The sequence below is a fragment of the Vanessa cardui genome, chromosome 1 (genome assembly GCF_905220365.1).
Source record: "Vanessa cardui chromosome 1, ilVanCard2.1, whole genome shotgun sequence".
NCBI classification, from domain to species: domain Eukaryota; kingdom Metazoa; phylum Arthropoda; class Insecta; order Lepidoptera; family Nymphalidae; genus Vanessa; species Vanessa cardui.
Window position 1 is genome coordinate 10,526,981 of NC_061123.1, and position 21,644 is coordinate 10,548,624.

Sequence of the window (21,644 nt, forward strand, 5' to 3'; positions counted from 1 at the left end):
AAAAAAAAAATACATTTGACACATAACCTCAAATTGTTGTTATTTATATGTAACTGTCTTATAAACGTCATATTGATGTAAAGTACATATTTGTTTTAGATTAAAATGACTTTAGATATAGTGTGTAATTTTAGAAAATGCAGAAAATCACTGTCGAGTCAAGCGTGGGTGACGACTTGTTCCCATGTTTTTTGCATCGAACACGGTCAAAGGGAATTCAAAAGGAATGCAGAGAATTCTTTAACATGTCCAGCGTGTGGAAGTGAGTTGCGAGATAAATTTGACGTAATCCAAGCTGATCTCAAACCAAGCGAGACTTTTAAATCTATCGTTTTAGCGGGGATGAAACCAGATATTATCATGGATATAGCTATGCGAGCAATGTCATTCTGGTCATACCAAGTTGAACAGGAAACCTTATATCAGGAGAGCGTAGCAAAACATTCTAAAGATAAACTTCAATGTTTGGAGGAAGTTAATACACTAAATGTACAGAAATTAAAAGCCGAGTTAGAAACGTGCAAACGCAAAATAAATTCCTTACAGTCAGAATTCAATAAAAAGCGGAAGCAGGCAGAAGAATTAACAGCACGATTAGAAGAGAAAACGAGACAAATACAGAAGTTAACATTCCAACTCGATACTCAAAAGCGAAAAGAATTTCGATTGCCAAATTTCGAAGAAAAAAATGATAATCAAGAGACATGTGTTAATATAACAGAATTAGTCGGTAAAAGAGCCGCATCAGAAGCCTTTATTTTCAAACCAATGAAAGATACTGACACATCACGTCACTTGATATGCTCACCAAAGACTCCGTTGTTTGACTTTCGACAAAAGAATAAACGGCCTGGTTTTCAATTTAAACCGATCCGATCATAAATAATTAACATCAGTATGTTGTTATAAATATCTAATTACCTGCATTTGTTTAAAGTTTAATAAAAATGTTCGAAACATCAACCAATGGTTTAATTTCATTGAGTGTTTTTGCCAGAAACTGTCGAATTGTTTTTCAGTCTCTTCAAGTTGCACCAACAACCTGCGACAAATAATTTAATAATATATTATAAATATACGTACAAAAGTGATTTCTGGTTTAATTATACTTTACCTTTCGACAGCCGCTACATGGCTTATTATGTTATAAGTTAGATTTGGTTTTCGCACTTGCGTCAGCAGCTCCTCTCCTTGAGTAGTTGCAGACGATAATTCTGTTTTTAAAGCTTTATATCTGAAAGAAAACAAAGTTAATATACCTAGAAAGGTTATTACTATATCGATATTATCTTAGTAAATTAAAATTAAACATTTTATTTGAACAAGAAGAAAAATTTCATTGAGATGGAACACTTATTTGTTGTTTCAAATATTAACAATTATTTAATATGGCTTAGCTAATGAAAATAGATTATTGTTTTACCTAGATTCTTGACAGTCTAATAATTCTTTGGTTTGTGTAGGATCGTTCCCCATGTCGCAGTCCACTATTTCGTGCATGAAGTCATCCAGTTTACTTGATATCTCTTTCATCAACGTCGAAAACTTTTCCAACGCCTGAAATTTATTTATGCTTTTATAAAAACTACAAAAATGATTAACCTTATTATAAAAATAATATATGTAATTTTCTCAGTATTTCGTAAGGCGATCAGCTCTTTACGAAACTTTCCTGTTTTGTCCACTTTTGTGATTCAGAGCGCAAGGGTGATCATCATTGAAAACGTATATTCAAACAAGATATAACGATTTTTTAAAAAATATTGGCATAGCCCCATACTAATTAGGGATTACCAATACACCTATTTACCCCTCCTTTTAAACTTATCGCTTAAGTTAGGAGTGGGTATGACAATAGCCCAATAGTTCAGGACCTAAGAATTTTTACATCGCTATGCGGCCCGTAAACCATTCTGCTATTGACGCTTAAATATATTAATTATGTATTTAACAGTTGCATAAATTTGATTTAACTTCACTTACAATTCGCTGTTGAATCCACTCTGAATGCGAATACTGTAGTTCTCCGCCAAGATCCGACGTAAGTTGTGACCTGTCGAAGTGTTCGTACAACTCCTCCACGCAGGAACAAACCAGAACTCGGAAACGAAACTCCTCTTTGAACAGTTTATTGCTAACTTCTGATAAGGCTTTTTGGAGGAAACTTGCTGGTCGTAGTACATATACAGCGTGAATAATACCCGGAAAAAACTCCTGAAAGGAAAAGAATAATTTGTTACAATAAACAAAGCATTATCACTTGTATTTCTTTAAGGTATTCTATGGTAAAGATAACTAATGATAATCTTTGAAAACGGCGTTAAATACCTATCCCATATTATTGTTTTTTTCCTATTCTGTTTATGTAATATCTATTTAAAAGCTAAGATACATAAGCAGACGTACTCAATCACGTATACCAGTCCTATGAGTCACTTACCGATATTCGAAGAAGGACTGCCTTAACAGAATTCCACCTATCTTTTCTTCGATCTATTATAATGTGGAATCCCATTTCAGCTTCTAATATACTGAAACAATATACAAATACATTTAGAAAATAAGAACAAGAAATAGTAGTAGACTGTTTTAATCCTTGAAATTGTCGTAATTATCTGTAACTTAAAAGTGTCTTTTGTATATAATGTAATTCTGATAGTTTTCTCTATCACATAAGCAGTTTAATTTATCAGTACGTCATAAAACATTCAATCCGTTAACTAAGGTAGTTTTTTTCTATATACGTGATTTTTTTTATGGTATAGATTAGCGGACGAGCATATAGGCCCCCTGATGGTAAGTGGTCACCATCACTCTTAGACAATGAAGCTGTAAGAAATATTAACTATTCCTTACATCGTTCCTCACTCACCCTTCAAACTGGAACACAACAATACTCAGTACTGTTATTTGGCGGTAGAATAACTGATGAGTGAGTGGTACCTACCCAGATGGGCTTACACAAAGCCCTACCACCAAGTGATGACGTCGTTGTGATCGATTTCGGTCACCGTAGCCTATTTCATGTAAGACTAGCCAACCTAGTAGGGTATTTATGATGATGCACAAGTGAAAAACCAAATATTTTTTATGGGCCCAATTTTTGTGTGACCAACTATACCTTATGTATGTACCTAAGCCCCTAGACCAACGAGGCAATCAGTCTAAATAACCACCATTATGAATAGATTTTAGAAATTTTGTGTAGTTATTTTATTTCGAATCAGTGAATTGGTAGCAGTAACAGAATTAGAAAACTATATATAGTATGTGCGGGTATTTTACAATACACATTTTATAAATGTAAACAAGTTCGAAGTCAAGGGATTAACATAGATGGGAAAACCAACATAAAGAGAACATGAAGTATATTTTGTATTTTTGAAGGAAAAAAAATCACATTCTATAGAAAAACGTGCTATTGAAATGAAACTAATTATTCGTATTCAACAAGTGACGTCACGGAATTACTAATTACTCACGAGGGCACAGAGGTGAGGTAGAGAAGGAGGCGGCGATACTCGGCGGCGGAGAGCACGTGGAAGTTGTTGTTGTCGGGGAATGTGATGAGGGGGCGATGGTCGCGCGCCAGCCCGCCCGTCGCCAGCGCGTACTGCGGCAGCAGCAGCTCGCCCACGCTGCGACCGTCCTCGCCGTCGCTGCCGCACCCATCGCACTCCGCTTCTGAAACACCCAACAATACCACTTTTAGCATTTCGAGTAGATTCCTAATATTATTTAGTAACTTTTTTATTTAATATTTATGTGCAAAATAGTGTACATTTTGAAGGGGATATCAAAAGTTTGTTCGTATACAATACATTGTAGGTCTATTGTTTAAATAACACTATATTTTTTTATTTTCTGACTTGACAGACGATATGTTATAGTAGTTTGTGTCGGAGGACTCTGTAGTTATAAATAATCAGTATAATATATGATTGAACAGTTTTACAGGACTCAATAACTCATTAGTGACAATTATGCAATTTCTAAATATAAAACTAAAATTGGGACTAGAAAGCTTTTAAATCATAGAATGCAAAATAATTGCTCCTCATAAGTGTAATTATACGCTCAAAGGTTAGACCTATTCTAGAACAGTCGTAGAACATGATGAAATGTCAGAAAGTAACAAGCGACATTTGCTTTAAATTCCTTTAATTATTTTAATTGATACTAGATAAAAACCGGGTTTCCAACAACTTATTACTCACGTACTTTTTATGTTACTTTTTTATAAAAGTTGTGATTATCAAACATCTACATTTTTTACATAAGTAGGTATTGAAAACTAACTAACTAAAAATAATATATTTTTTAAGGATCTATAATTGTGGATAGGTTTCGATCGGATCTATCGTGGACCTGCATGAAACAATGAAAATAAATATTTTGATTGGATGAATGCGTCACAAAAAGTGACCGTAAGTCGCTTACAACTATTTACAAGTGAGATGCGAACTAAGATCTCATCATTTTCTTAAATCACACCACACTTTGATTTAGATACGAACGATATAATTCTCTAACGTTTACTTATCTTCTTGAATAATCGTAAATCCGAAAAATCTAATCTTATAATCAAATTCTATTCTGGGAGTATTTATTTTAGTGAGTATAACTTATGTTAGCTAAACACGCGATCGGCTTTTGGGAAACGACAACAATTTATAAGGCTCATTTGAAATCGGATATAACCATCAGCTTCATTACATAGCTTTTGTATTAATTAATTTGACAAATGATTAATATATTAGGTAAAAGTAGTACTTTAATATTGTAGGTAGGTGGCAAATGGGTATGGTAAATAACAGCGATGGTAAGTGCTCATCATCAAATAGAAATATTAACCATTCTTTACATCGCTAATGCGCTACCAACCTTGGGATTTAAGTTTTTAAAACCGAAAAACAACAAATATTAAGTATTATTCTTTGGCATAAGAATATCTGATGAGCAAGGCAGGATAAGAATATCTAGCAACAATAAAAATGATATTCATACATATTTTCCTCTAATAATAGGTCGAATTTCGATCATTACAAACTCTAGTTATAATAAATGAATCGAAAGTTTATACAAAATCGATATTATTTTAGTCGATTCTAACACATTGACGCATCGTCATCGTTACTCATCATTAATCACATTTTGATATACCGAGCACTGTATCCACTTTTGAATGTAAAATCGATGACCAGTGATATATCAAACAGGTAACAAAACATCGAATGAAAGCAATGTTAGCTTATAGCATACAAGCGACTATAAAAACCACAATACTCGCATCCAGCGATGTCGGTCGAAGTGAAAATAGCTTAGAGTTCTATTAAACTGGAACAATTAAAAAAAAACAAGTGATGATGTCTCTAAATACATGTTGACAATAATTTTAAAAAAAAAATCTGTCCATTTAAAAAACACTAATGGAAAGTTGTCAATGTGACGTATATTTAAAGAATTATTAAAGGGTTAAAATCAAACCCTACTTTAAGGTGACCCAAAAACCTTTGGAACAATTGAGGCTTATCTATAGATACTAGTTTATACCGGTTAAGATTGTTCTTTTGTTTATTTGTCCGGTTTGAGCATTTTCGAGAAAGGTTATACAGTATATCACGATATAAATCTTGGACAAAAGAATTTTGGCTGCTGCGGTCAAAAGTGAATAGTGTTGAACCCAGGGTACATCTCTTACAAACATAATTATTTGTTATATAACAAAACATATATTTACTAATGTAATGTTTAAATAAGATAATAATGTAAGAAATTACTAACAAATCGAATTCCGTGACCCATTCTGTAATCTTAATGAGTTTATCCATTACTGAGTTCATTGAACTAGCTAATTCAATACGATGTACTGAACGGGTTTTCGGAGGTAATATTTATTACTTTATGAATACCTAGACTAAAATTATGTGAAAATTTATAACGATCTCCATTATTCCGCTGCCTCCGCCGTGATAAATTTATAACTGAAACTATTATTTTAATACACGAAGCACTCAATTTATTTCACACCTTGTGTACTTAATTATTTATAAATATTATTGGGATGAAATTTAAATGAATAAAAGGAATACTGATCTCGGGATAGTCACAAGAAAATGTCACAATCAAAGACAATAAGAGACTATTAAATCTGTTTGGTAGCAATTAGCAACATTTATGTAGCAAAGATACTCCGAGCTAGATCGTTATCTAAACAATTAGCTCAAATCAATAGAATAGAGACTAAATTTATGTGTCATGTTTACTTAAGCCGTTTTGTAATATAAACATTTATAGTAGTGCTTGTTTTTGATTGCCGCTAAGAAGAATTCGAATAATTTTGATCAATTTTCTCGTAAACTTTATTCTAACCATTACGGGCAATGATAAAAAAGACGAATAAACATCATCTGACAACAAATTGACGCGATGTCATTGGCCGGGAGTTAGATTAATCTACGATATTCACTATGGATTTGTCAATAAATAATTGCATTTTAAACGTCGACGAAACTGGTATCGGAATTTTGGAAGTAAAATTAAAGTGGAAATAAGTAAGTGCAATGGTGTTGTTTTATAAAAAATATATTAATAATAATCTCTTAGTAGCGCACAACATAGCTGAGTTATTAGCAAATCGCATAAAGTACCTAAAACTGTGGTTTGTTTATCTTTCTTCTTACTTTCATTGAAACAGGCTACAGTTTAAGTTCTTTCTCGTCTAAACTGTTCAGTAAGTGATTGATAACAAAGGGTTTAACTTATAAATAAGTATAATCGTTTGTGTCTCATCGCAAAAGAACAAAGTCATTCTGTGTAATAATCTCAATAAATATCTCCGGCTACAACAATTCATGCGCCGGTCATTGCATGTAGGTAATTTAAGGCGTATTAACCGTCACTGTTATATTGCATCCGACTATAATGCTCAGCCTTATTACTGGAGCAAAAAGTGGTCGATATAACTTGGATGCCATTTCTTGTACTTGTACAGCTATGTTGGAAATAATGACTGTTTGCCTCATAACTGTTCCGGAGATGTAACAAAATTGCTATTTACACTATATAGACATACATATATAGGTATTACTAGCGATCTAAATATATTACAGAATTTGATTATTTACGACATCCCATTAGAAACTTTTAAAATTATCAGTGTTCTTAATTATTGTGTCCATTTATTATATACAAAAACTTTCCTCTTGAATCACTCTATTAAAAAAAAACTGTATCAAAATCTGTTGCGTAATTTAAAAGATTTAAGCACACATAGGGACAGACAGCAGTAAGCGACTTTGTTTTATACTATGTAATGATAATGATATATATAAATACATTTCATCTTAACTAAGCCCCAACCCAAAATGCATGTAAGTATAGTATTTAATTCGTTCACAAAACATTTTGATTAATTAGATTTTTTCCCAAATTTATTGTAAAACCTGTGAGAATCCTTAAATGTTCAGACAATAGGTACTTATTTTGTTTTAATGTTTTTGTTTTTTTCCGGACTCGAATTTCCTATTCATTAATTTTGGAAGCGTTTCCGAAATCACAAGCAACTAAGTAAATTTGACTAATAACGAATTCACATTATTGTGATATGTGTAATTATTGATTAAAATACTAGGTAAAATAAAACATTTAATTAAAAGCCAGAAAAATCACTTTAGCTCAAAGATTAGTTCAAACCACGAGTTATTTTTTCACCTATTAACATATTTAAGAGCATATTTATTATTGTTATATAAACAACGCAAACAAATTTATTGAGTTATACATACGTGATGTCGGAACGAATATAACCTTGCTATCGTGTTAGTTAAATAGGATTTAAAGTAATAGATCACTCCATGGTGCTAGAATGCAAGATATATTTAAATAATTCTATAGATTAATTTTTTTTGTATAAAAACAAAATTAGATAAAGATTAATAGTTAATATGACAATGTTGACCAAGTAGGTATTTTTTATCTGTATTTATATTTATAAAATGTTTAAGAAAGTATTAATGCAGTATTATTTTTTTATGAGGATTCTAAAGTTAAATGATTTCTTTAGCAAACTGAAACGCTGTTACAAGGTCGGACTAGATTTTCCCGTCGGCGACAGTGAGAAATTACCGGCAGCGTTCTCAATTACGATTCAACATAATACAATCCCAGGTTGTTTACTTATGTTGACTTATGTTTAATAAGAAAACAGAAGATTAATAACGTATGCAGTTGTCAATACGTCTTCCAATCATTAATATTTTAATGCGAAGGTTTGTTTTCTATGTTTGTCACTAATTGTGCTTTATGTGTTATAACAATTTTGATACTATTTAAATATAACGCATCTATTTATTAGTTTGTATTTGAGTTTTTGCCGGTTCTTCTCAGTAGATTCGGCAATCCGAACCCATGGTGGTTTCACTTAACAGTTTGTTGAATTTAGATTCAAAAGTTCTTGAAAAGCCTACTTGAGTAAATTATATTTTGATTTTAGTCGTCCTGTTTTAAATTTGGATTATTTAATCGTAGAAGAAAAAATAGTTACTAAAGTTATAATTTTTATTTATTGATGTTACTGAGCGATTCAAGGCACTTTATTAGTTTTTTATTTTATGGAACGAAATAACATTTAATAAAATTTATATAAAAATTATTATTATTGAGTCCTTAAATGTAGAAATATGAATTGAAAATAGTAACTGTATCGTGTATACACCTTGATCGCGTAGGAAAAGGAGAATGCAAGAAGCATTTCCCCATTTAAATTATTGAATTAATTAGTAAGGTATTTGTAAACATCAAATTAAGAACACTTATCGTTTACATCAGCATATGAATCAGAACTGTCAGATATTATAATGTCAATCAAATTCAAATATCTTTGCTAATACTAGAAATGCGAAAGTAACTATCTGTTACCTCTTTACGCTTAAACCACTGAACCGATTTAAATTAAATTTGGTAAGGAGATATTTTTTTTTAATTCACCCCTCGAGGGTGCAAGCCGCAGATACAATTACTTTGATATAGTAAAAAAATCTAGTGCATAACAATATTAAACTGTAAATATTTGTAATAACTTTCTTAATGCATATTTTATTGCTTGTAATCTACATTTTAAACGTAGCTAGCTGGTAGCTTTTTAATATTTAATTTATATAACTATATTTATATTAGATATATTTTTACGGATATTTAATCAATTTTATATTTATATACTAAATATAAAGGAACATTACTTACGATATTAATCTTTCATTTAATCGTTACCATAACGGAACACGCATTCAGAACAATTAACAATTACACGCAACGCATTTAAAAGAAAAAAAAAATTATAAAATAATAGTCAAACTTCCAAGACTATTGCGTTTGTGATGTCTATGTAATATATGCACAAAGTTCACTTGCCTATTTTCTGGCCTTTTATGAAGATATTAAACCGCATGTGCGCAATGGCGAGACGATATTTAATTCGACACATCGCGTGCGCACGCGCCGTTCGCTCCGAACACTGTCAGAGATATATCTGAAGAATTGTAGATGCTGGTGGTTTCACACACTCGAGAAATAGACCATATTTTTCAATACAAACTAAATCAAAATTTTGTTGATATTCACTTGAAAGAAAAACACTAAAATTTATCAGCTGTTATTACTAATTACGTGTTCTGTATTAACAGTTGTTAATGTGAATTTAATTATTTAGTTACTGTCTGTATGTTTCTTCATTGTTTTTGCTTTATCGTTATCATATATTCTACATTTTATTCTTATTGTGATTGTAACAATGGGATCGATTTAGCTATTTATGCATAAGCGATAAAATATTATCGAACGATTTTGAAATACCCTATTTTTTACCTTAAAAAAATATTTACGAATAAAAATAAAATAATTTTTAATAATTGTAGCCAATCTCATATTATTATTATTTTTTTTACGATGTAGTGACGTGGTATCCATTCAAATACATTTGATTATTATACGTCAAATGTCACATGTTGTTCACATATTATAGATCGTTATAATAATCACTGTGTATTACCATGGAATCCGAAGCACTGCATACTTCTGCGCACGCGACAACAAGCGCCGGCTGTGATGCTCATACTAGTGTTGTCACAGTCGGCCGTCATTATGTCAATCGGTGACCTTGACACACGACCTCACTCCACGGACACAATATACACCTTATCACAATAACATAGAGCATTTAATATGTAGGTACATATATATTTAGCACGTTATGCTCGCTCAACCGCAAGTGACGCTATGAAATTTGAAGCATTTGTCGGAACGTTATCAATGGCATGCCATCAATCGATCGATAGCCACGGATCAATATGAGATGATTCCGTTATCAGCTATGTCAGTTAATAAAATACCGTTATCAACTATCCGAAGTTATTGTTAGAATACACAAAAATAACGATGTTTTTGTAAAAAGGTTTTAAATGTTTTTTAATTGAGAAATTTATTTAATTTTATCAAATACAACATTATGGACAGGTGACGCGTTGAAATGACATCATAGGTGACACATTAAGTAATAATAATAATAATAGTTTAAGTAATCGATAGCCCCATTATAAACATGTACGTGTATCTTGAAATTGACTGAATGGCTTTGAGTAAAGTAAAGTAACAGCCAGTAAATATCCCACAGCTGGGCTAAGGCCTCCTATCCCATCAAAAAGAGGGTTTGGAATATATTCCACCACACTGTTCCAATGCGGGTTATATAGACACATGCAGATTTTCTCACGATGTTTTCCTTCACAGCCGCGAATGAGATGAATTATAACCATAAATTAAGTACATATATATAGTAGTGTTTGCCTGGGTTTGAACCCGAAATTATAGGTTAAGATGCACGCGTTCTAACCACTGGGCCATCTGAAGCTTTGAATAAAATTCAAAATTACTTTATATAAACATGAATGTCCTAAGGATCATTTATAATTTAATCAATGTCTAAGTGATCGCATCGAAAGCAGAGATAAGTAATGTACGTACTCAACTAAACAAAGGTAATTCAGACAGTATAAGTATATTACATTATTGTTATTATAAATAATGGCTTTGTCTGTATGACTAGTGTGGGTACCTACCACCCATTGACGATTTTTCCTACCACCGAACAGTAATGTAAATTTTATTACTGTGTTCCAGTTTGGATGGTGTTTGAAGCTATCCATGGAAAAAGTGACATTTGCCAACACGTGGCCAATCTACCTGTCCTAAATGAATAAACATGTGATATCACTTTTCAATCTCCTCCTTTTTCTCAGACTCCAAAAAAAGATTATTATATATCCAAATAAAGATTATTTGACGAAAATAGAGTATCTATAATAGAGCCAAAATATTAATTGGTTCCGACGAGAAAAACGAGGGCACGGAACCGCGGAATGTGCCGCAAACAGAATGGAACGACAGTTATTAACTTCTAAACGAGTAAACAAAACGTCGGGATCGACAGCTTGGACAGCTGATCAATATTACGTACATTTCATATATTTCAAGCACTACTATATTTACACTTAAATTAGATGCTCGATACAATTTTAATTTGCATTTTTCATGTTTTATTAAGCGATATATGAGCTGTGATGGCTCAGTGGTTAGAACGCGTGCATCTTAACCGATGATTGCGGGTTCAAACCCAGGCAACACCACTATATATATATATGTGCTTAATTTGTGTTTATAATTCATCTCGTGCTCGGCGGACTCGGCGGTGAAGGAAAAAATCGTGCATGTGTCTAATTTCATCGAAATTCTGCCACATTTGCATTCCACTAACCCGCACTGGTACACACAGTGTATATATTATAATATTTATATATATAATATTCCACCGAAGCGTGGTGGAATATGTTCCAAACCCTCTCCTTAATGGAAGAGGGTCTTATCTCAGCAGTGGGAAATGTACAGACTGTTACTTTACTTTACTATTAAGCGATATCACAATAAATTAATTTTTAGTATAAGCTTATGTCTATCATTGGAGTTCAAACCATGTTATATTCCAGATAAAATCTTGTGATGTAAATAAGTAAAGTTTACATTACTAGCGAGCTATCCCACGATATACAATGGTCAATGATACAATGTACATACTTTAAAAAACAAGGCATTACAAAAGAAGTTCGTTTCATCGTTTGAAGTCGCTTTTAAAATATTTATAAAGAAGTTTTGAGTTCATTTATTCTCTTTGTAGTTATTGTGCAACAGTAGTGTCATCCTTTACAATATTTCAGACGGAATAACCAGATAACGTCCATGAAAATTTATGAGAAACTTTCTTTGTAAAACTTAATGTAATAAAGTCGATGTAAACAAGACGAGGCCCCAACTGGACGGGTCCAGGTGACCTACATTTTTCTTTGAGCAACCATCTCGAAAACAAAAATTAAATTGAATTTAAGTAAGAAATTTGCGCTGCGAAAGACGTTTGATGCTACGTATGATAATGAATTCCTTAACTTTAATAATTATACATATGATTACATATAATTGCTATCTGTCATAATTATTGGTCACTTATATTATAACTGTTATTTTAAAAACATTTAAAGTTACATATTTGTATCCCATTGAAGTGTACATGTAGTTTAATACCACTAGAAGAGTGAAGCAATATAATAACTTTGACATTGAATATATGCAACGCGACGCGTTATCATTGATCGAGATCATAAATTATCTAAAATATTCACATTAACGTCAAATATTATATCTTACTTACGACCTGGCTTTGCACGGGTATAATAACCGATACCAAAATATACTGTAGAATTTGTTTATTTACGACATCACATTAGTAGCTTCTAAAATTATAAGTGTTTTTTTTTTCATTATATTGTCCATGTATTATATACAAAAACCTTCCTCTCGTATCACTCTATCTATTAAAAAAAATCGCATCTAAAATCGTTGCGTAATTTGAAAGATCCAAGCATACAAAAGGAGAGACAGCGGTAAGCGACTTTGTTTTATACTATGTAATGATACCTGTATGCTCATCAAGAACTATGTATAGTGTATGAAACACAGTAGAGCTACAGGCAAATTACATGAATATTATAATCTTTATGTCTTGTCTGATTTGTATAATATATTAATTTATTTTCAAAAAAACTTAATAAGATGTTTAAAGAATAATTAAATAAGTTTTTAGAAAAAGTATTTCAAAATTCCGTTATACTGGATGACCTGCTACCGGTTTTCATGGTTGTGATCTCAAAATCTCGGCTATAAAACTAAAAAATTAGACGAAATCAACAAGAATACGAAGAGTATCTACAAAGTATTCAGTAATAAAATCATTTTTTGTATGTTTTATTGACAGGTTTTTTAACTGGTACTAGTCGTTGATTATTTTCCTCGAATCAATAAATAATATTTATGAGTATGTATGTTTATTTAATACCCTATTGTACAATACAAAATATCACTATCGTCACTACATAATAAAAAACAAAGTCGCTACTTCCCTATGTATGCTTAAATCTTTATCACACTATCTATTTTTTTTTTAATAGATAGAGTGATTCGAGAGAATTTTTTTTGTATATAATACAAAGACAAAATAGTAAACAAATGCTGATAATTTTAGGTTTGTGATGTGATGTCGTAAATAAAGATATTCTGTAGTATATTTAGTATCAGTATTTCACCCGTGTGAAGACGGGCGGGTCGCTAGCATTTAACTAAAGGCTGTTAATGATAAAAGCATTCTCTCTATCAGCCCACCTGAGGAAGAGCAGGAATCGTTGTTAAAGAAAAATAAATGATTCATCAGAAAACACAGTGTACTCGTATATCAAAAAACACAAAGTCACTTCATATTATAACCTATCACTACATATTATAAAACAAAGTTCTCGACTCGCGTCTGTCTGTATATTTCCGACAAACTGGAAAACTTCTGGAGGTTTTTCATGCGGTTTTCACTAATAGACAGACGGATTGAAATGGAAGGTTTAGGTAAACAATTTATCAAGGTTTTTGTGTAAATGACTTGAAATAGAACGACAATTGTTAAACATTTCGGTAAAAGCAATTTTTTTTTAATAAAAGGTTAAAATAAAAAATAAAATCTTATATCCAGCCGTGTGAAACCGGGACTGGCCGCTAATAATATACTACAAGTCTAAAATTACAAAGATAAAGTTCGCTACAACTTTGTAATGTTAAGACTTAATAACAGATATTTTTTTCCGTAAATCGCAGTATTATATTATGATATACATTACAAGTTTTAAGTTTTACATTTCGAGGGCTTCGTGCAACCTTCTATGACAATGCGATACCTTTGCGTTATGTTACCTGTGTTACCGTTTCATAAGAATATTGTAATTACAAATTACGTAGGTGAGTAAAATTTACGTCTCGTCACGTTTTTTTCACTTCACCGAATACGACGTGGTACGATTTTTCACGGATTGGCTCAGTGTTGTTTAATATTCGATTTTAGTGTTGCCACAGTGTTAAATTCTGGTTAAATTATTACGAAATTAAGTTTAATGTCTTCAATGACTACTTTAATCTCTTTGTTTGGCACACTGTTTATAGTAAGTAACACAGCATTAATGTATTGTTACAAATATAATACTTTTTTGATATTTTATCAAAAAAATAATTATCTCAATTATCCTTCAAAGATAGTTTACAGCAATTTTGTGTTTAGTGTTAATACTATGATGTTATAGAATTCATAAGCTAGTTATAATCTAGTATGAAAATTAATTAGTAAGTCTATTTATAGTAGATATATTGTATTATATTAATATCGTTGATAAGATAATAGTTACATTTCTGTCAGAAGTCTTTGTGTGTATAAACAGTAAGTACGTTTAGAGATACTATTACACTTAGTATGATAATGTGATAATAAAACAAAATGATAAGTTCTGCAGGATGTGAGAGGTAAAAAAATTCTTTAGAATTAGTTTTTTTACGATGTTAGTATTCGAATAAAATATTTACAAAGAGAACAAACTGATTCGGGATAGATATAACAAAAGTTAAAAAACGTATTTAGGATATGATCTTTATTAATGATTCGCGTTGGTTACCAGTACAATGGTTAACGAGAATTATATATTATAGAAGCAAACTAAAATATATATTATAAAAGCAGGATTTTTCAGGAATTCTTTTTTGTGCTCAATTAATGTTCATAATTTAACTCTGGTTTAGCGGCGAAGGAAATAATCTTAAAGATATGTGCATGCATCGGATTAAATCCTAATGTATGTCCTAACAAACTGTACGGGAGCGGCATGGTGCATGAACATTTATCATTTCCCGAGGCTGATGCGCTGTAGTGAAGTATTTGCATATCATTAAATAAACCAAATATATATTTTTTTTAGAACAACAAAATGGTAATAATGAATAGATATCCTTTTCAATTTATGATTATAATATTTAAAAAGTTACCCACCTAGCTCACATACCTATAGGAGTATAATGATTTGTTGAGATCAACCGTAATTTCAATTCAGATAACTAATAACGTGCGACATATATCATGCGACCTTGGTTGAACTGTGCTCCTGCTTTGTGTCGTTGACGCAGCCGGCGCTGGCGCAGGCATTGTTCTCTCAGCCTTGACACTTGCATAAGCTAAATAAATTCAAGAAGACAAAACTGTGTATTTTTTTTATCAAGATATAGTCCTTTTTAAACAATAAGCTGTAGTGATTATTTTAACGAATATTATTTTCATTTCTCTCGTCTTTAACTCAATTCTTAAAAAAATATATATATTTAATTATATATAAATGGCATTGGAACAGCGTGGTGGAATATGTTCCAAACCCTCTCCTTAATGGGAGAAGATGCCTTAGCCCAACAGTGGGAAATTTACAGACTGTTACTGCTACTATAATATTTATATGTAATATATAAATATACGATAGTATTATAAACCTGTTGTATTCAATCGATTTTATTAAGGCCTACGAGAAACTTATATTTGTTCGTAATGAGATAATCTATTGATGGTACCTTGGATTTGATGATACCGTGTCTAGTCTAGGTCAACGCATTAGAATTAAAGTGTTCGTGGAAGATAGTCGAAAAAAAAATGATGGTTATGTTCGAATTCCACGCTAATGAAGTAGGCCATACAGCTCGTTTTTAAACATCAAGGAAATGGTTTTTGTATTTTAACAATAAGTAGACTGCGTGTAAACTTGTAAAGCGCACCTGTTTAACGTTGTTTCTAAGTTTGTTTATGTGTTCTACACTCTCGTCCAAGAACGTGTTAACACTTTCATTTCCAGGTAAATAAACTTTACCCAGTGTGATGATTTAGAATATTTATTTAATACATATTGTGTAATTATTCATAACGAGCTTGAACGAGTCACGTTACGAAATCGTATGTCTTTTGTTTTCGTCGTTCCCATAATACGTAATTCGCACACATTTTTAACTTATCTATTGTAGTTGCCTGTGATAATTAGTCTAACTATGATATTTTAGTTTGTATTTATAGTTCTTGTATTTCATTATTATGTTTTATAATTTAGAGAATAAGAAAGATTTTTTCAGACGAAAAAGATTCTCTAATACGTTATATTCTGTTGATTTGAAGAGTCGAGATGGCCCAGTGGTTAGAACACGTGCATCTTAACCGATGATTGCGGGTTCAAACCCAGGCAAGCACCTCTGATTCATGTGCTTAATTTGTCTTTATAATTCATCTCGAGCTCAGCGGTGAAGGAAAACATCGTGAGGAAACCTGCATGTGACAAATTTCATAAAAATTCTGCCACATGTGTATTCCACCAACCCGCATTGGAACAGCGTGGTGGAATATGTTCCAAACCTTCTCCTCAAAGGGAGAGGAGGCCTTTAGCCCAGCAGTGGGAATTTACAGGCTGTTGTTGTTGTTGTTGTTGATTACTGTGAATTGCCTTTGGTTCGCACCGCAACTTTTAAAAAGAGAGGCCTGTGTCAAGCATGTACATTTGGGAGCTGTTAGTCCTCTTTCCAAAGATAATCCAAATCAACAGTAAGTTCTTGAGGGATAAATAAAGTATAAATAAAGCCGTTGCCTTCAAACTTTTAGAAATACACGTGTTCTTAAAAAAAAAAACTTCTGGATTCGATAAATTAAAACGATGTTATAATTAGTTTTTATAATGTACAAAATATAAACTAGGCCAGTAACAGAGTTCGAATTACATATGCTTTCCAATCTGTATTGTATTATGTTAGTACTATGAATACCTATATGTCATTCAATGTCAGGAAGATTTGGTTACTCTGATATTGTCATGCACAGTCAACCGTATCAGTAAAGCGTCCGTACTCAGGGTGAGATTGACAGACACATTCATTGCAATAAACGTTATTCCATTGAAAGGAAATGGTATCTCTTCGGCCATCAAAACGCAAATCGTCAGGTTGTCAGGTTTAAGTTGACTCATCCTGAACCACGGAACGGATTAACCTCCTTTATCTAATCCTCGCCCTGAATGTTTCATGTAATCCTGGTATACTTTTATAAAACTACATTACTAATATGACGTAGGTAAATAAGAGCGTATATCGTTATTACAGCCTTTCTATTGTCATATATACGTCATGTGGCATAAAAATCTTAATAAATTTATTTTACACAATAGATCTAAAGGGACTAACCAGTAACCTGATACTTATATGCCGTAGGTAGTGAATTCATAGAGGTATTAGGTGTTATCAATTCAGAACACACCATAGCATAATATCTAGGTTGTTCGAGGACAATAGCAACGGCTAGATAACTAGCGCTTTGCGGGAAGCGAATATCACGCGCCGGCATTGTGTTGATAGAACACGTTTGATATTATTTTTTCACAAATCATATTCAACCTGCATGGACGATGATACTTTGTTAATTAGCTGACTACAGAGTATATATGATTTCATCGCGTATGTGTATTTCTCGGTTTTCATGGGTACGCCACTCCGAGGTCCGGGTTCGATTCCCGGGCGAGTCGATGTAGAAAATTCATTAGTTTTCTATGTTGTCTTGGGTCTGGGTGTTTGTGGTACCGTCGTTACTTCTGATTTTCCATAACACAAGTGCTTTAGCTACTTACATTGGGATCAGAGTAATGTATGTGATGTTGTCCAATATTTCTCATCGACTATGTGTATACTTTCTGCTTTTAAGTATTATTACAACGAATTGGATGAGGTGGTATATTACTAAGAGCATCCCTAAATTTTGTCTTTATTATTGCCTTTTTATTCAATTAGTGAAGCGTTGTATTTCATGGTAGTGCTGTTATATTTTTATACGAATTGGTGTATTGTGTCTCTCACGGGTATTGTTAACGAGATTTATTATTTTATTAGGTCCTGAGAATATTGTCGTTATCATGAATAAACACGGCCTGGGAGATAGTCATCATGCCGTATTGCATTGAATTTAATATTCAGTGTTATCTGCTTGATATTTCCACAGTCCAAAATTACGTTACACAATAACAACAACATGTACAGCCTGTAAATTTCTCATTGCTGAGTTAACACCTCCTTTATCTTTGAAGAGAAGGTTAAGAGCATATTCCACCACGCTGTTCCAATACGGGTCGGCGAATTCATATGTGGCACAATATCTTTGAAATTATACACGTGTTTCCTCACGATGTTTTTCTTCACCGAGGTGTATTATAAACACGAATTAAGCCCATGAAAATTTAGTGTTGCTGTCTGGGTTGAACCCGTAATAATCGGTTAAGATGTACGTGTTCTAACAACTAGGCCATCTCGGCTCTTAAGTTAACGTTATAATACGTTAACCTGCAGACAATTCATTAACATTCATAAGTATTTGTCAATATCTGTTTTTTCACTAATTAAACTTTATCGAAATTGAATATGAGTATACTGTCATAGTTACACTTTCGTGTGTACATAATGGCTTTTATACTTACATTTATTATTATAAAGACATCAAAACACAATATGATATTAATTTTAGTTACAGTCGGTATCGTAATTCAGGTAGGTATTCAATAGCCTCGTATAAGCTTTTGGTTTTTATAGTATGTAAAAAGTTTTGAAGTACCTCTCTAAGGCTTCGCCTAGAAGCTCTATTAAGCCTGTAAGTCGATTTCTTGGGCAATTAAACACCTGAATTCTGAATACTTCTAAAAGTTTGACATTTTGTAAGATATAAATGGATAACAAATTGAGGTATAAATGAAAAAAAAACGGTGAATTGGTTTAAGCTTAAGAAATTTTTAACATTGTAATTTTAAATAAACACATGTCATAATCAAAATATACTTTATTCGAGTAGGTATTATATAAGCACTTTTGGAACGTCGTTTAATATATTAAGAGAAGCTATCACAGTATCACCCTTACGTATATTTTAGCTATATTAGTATCAATTCCTTAATAAAGAAACATTGCGTGTACCTAAAAGTTATTTTATTCTTAAAAATTAATCTAAATAAATATCGAAATGTATCATGATTATAGTTATTTTATTGTAGGCGCAGACTTCTCCTTTGTAACATAAGGCGTTACTATTTCTAACTAAATTTATTTAAAAAAGATATTATTGTATTCGTGCATTTTTTTTAACAAATATTAGCCAACATTTCAGTAGCACCTGGTGTCCGACAGTGACACTTAGGGGACGCCGGGAGCAGGTGCAGTTTTTTATTCCGGAAACATTATTCAACCTTTTTTATAAAAATATTATTAATTGATGTACCAGAAATAACCCAACTTTAATTTTAAATGGGTCCTGAGTTTGGACTCCGAAGCAATATAGATTCCAAATCGGTTTATAAATGAAGGAGGGCTGCGGTAACACTTTTTTAGGTCGGTTAATAAGTTGGCACATATTGATTCTTAATTTGATTGACAGTCAGACAGTTTGCCAATATACAGAGTAGGTAGCTATTTTTTTCTTTCTGCAAAAATATTTCATAAAACGATATTTATTTGTTGTCTTCGCTTTCTTTATGACTATTTCTTATTACTATTGAACGCTTTCATTTTTTTTATTTTATCCATGTCGATTCAACTTTTAGCATAGTCATCGTTTAATCTTGAATATAATACTGTGTTTTTTGGTTAAATTTAAGTAATTTGTTATCAGGACATACCTTATATCGTTATTTATTATCGTTATTTTCTGTTTGCATGAATAACAAACTTCTCACATAACAAACAGTTACATTTGGTTACTTAGTTTTCAGAATGTGACTTCCGGGCACGTGGTCGCGGAATCTTTTACGTGTAGGAAATGACAAATATTTTTAGACTGTATTATGTGCAAATAAAACTATTTTATAATTTAAAGTTATGAGAACGAATGCCACGCCGTAGGTATATTAGTTCTTCACAAACTCTGTTCTCATAACTCGACATTGCATCGCAATATGATAACTTTCAGGATTTCAACTTGAACGAAGAAATAAAACTTAAAATTGCTAAATATTTGTGACACTAACAGCATTATACAATAAGTCCATATTAATAATATGGATAATATGATATTATGCTATTTATTACAGTCATGTCAATAGGTAATTTTATATAAATGGTGATGATCTGATGTATTTGACGCACGATGGTCTTTTTTGGCCAATAATAGCCAACCGCGCAGGAGAAATTACAGACCATTACTGTGAACCCAAACACCGGTTTAATTTATATATGAATAAGCTTTTTAACGACTAATATGCAGTTAGTCAATACGGGATATTTACTATACTTTTATTTTTGTTGGTGAAGCTCGGTATTTCGACATTATCAACGAATGTCTTATTCACGAGACTTAGGAACAATAAACTAATAAGCAGTCGGATTTATTAGACCATTTGCATTTCCAAATTCCAAACATCGTTTGATTCAATAATTTATGAATATAAAAACTCCAAAACTTCTTATTTATATATTATCTTATTGTCTTTGACCCGAACCGAGGTTTGAACCAAATACCTCGGGATCTATAGCCTTATGAGATCAACGCGGCAGTCAGTACAGTAATGTAATGATAATCACCTTAATGTTATAATAAATAGTAAGTTAGCATATAAGTTTAAGTTTTTGTTTCAAAAACCTCTCGTTAATGATGAAATCACGTTAATAGCTTATTTTTTGTAGTCATATTGCCATCATAAAACGTTAACTTATATTTTAAATTATCTCTCAGTGTCCGGCAAGTGAGAATTAAATAAAAATAAATATATGTACAAAATTATTCGACATCAATTTAAAGCTTGTTTAATTTCTCCTTTTCCAATGTGAGAAAATAGTTTCTATTCCCGATGTATTTTTTGGAATTAAATGAGAGTAGGAAACATTTTGGTTTCTAAACTATTAATGAATGTATATATGTATTCAATAAACAACGTCAAATATCAAAACCGCATAACTGTTCTGTATGTTAATATAGCCGGAATCGGCACCGGCAATTAATAAAATATTTTTGATAGAATGTACCAGTTATTCCATTAGTACCTACCCGTTTTATCCTCTAAATTTTACATAAACTATATTTTCGCATTAATTTTGTAGAGGTTTTTATATGAGCCCATTTTTTTAGTAGCTTAAATTTTGTGCCCAAATATACTGCCAGAAGAATAGGAGTTTTCAATGCATAAAAGATT

The 21,644-nt window shown here is 31.8% G+C and overlaps 2 protein-coding genes across 11 annotated transcripts in view; one reads left to right on the forward strand and one right to left on the reverse strand.

Moving 5' to 3' along the window:
• The window catches only part of LOC124531140 (guanine nucleotide exchange factor DBS-like), an 81,407-nt gene that overhangs the window by 43,782 nt on the left and 15,981 nt on the right, over window positions 1–21,644 (reverse strand). For 9 of the 10 annotated variants that reach the window (XR_006966497.1, XR_006966496.1, XR_006966499.1 and 6 more), the window contains exons 2-7: window positions 3,483–3,684; window positions 2,441–2,531; window positions 1,984–2,214; window positions 1,424–1,557; window positions 1,115–1,234; window positions 922–1,042 (exon numbers count right to left, since the gene is read on the reverse strand). Coding sequence is in view for 6 of the 10 variants with exons in the window: in XM_047105643.1 (XP_046961599.1) it covers window positions 922–1,042; window positions 1,115–1,234; window positions 1,424–1,557; window positions 1,984–2,214; window positions 2,441–2,531; window positions 3,483–3,684 (899 nt within the window). In the remaining 4 variants the exon portion in view is untranslated. Of the gene's footprint in view, window positions 1–921; window positions 1,043–1,114; window positions 1,235–1,423; window positions 1,558–1,983; window positions 2,215–2,440; window positions 2,532–3,482; window positions 3,685–10,048; window positions 10,191–21,644 lie in introns of those variants that run through there. The other variant, XM_047105618.1, reaches the window with a different exon arrangement.
• LOC124531197 (E3 ubiquitin-protein ligase CCNB1IP1-like) lies at window positions 62–914 on the forward strand. The gene has a single exon (XM_047105690.1). The coding sequence runs from the start codon at window positions 106–108 to the stop codon at window positions 880–882; it is 777 nt and encodes a 258-aa protein (XP_046961646.1). The 5' UTR covers window positions 62–105; the 3' UTR covers window positions 883–914.

Excerpts from the sequence above, each read along its gene's own strand:
- LOC124531197 (XM_047105690.1), top strand. The coding sequence starts at position 106 with ATGACTTTAGATATAGTGTGTAATTTTAGAAAATGCAGAAAATCACTG.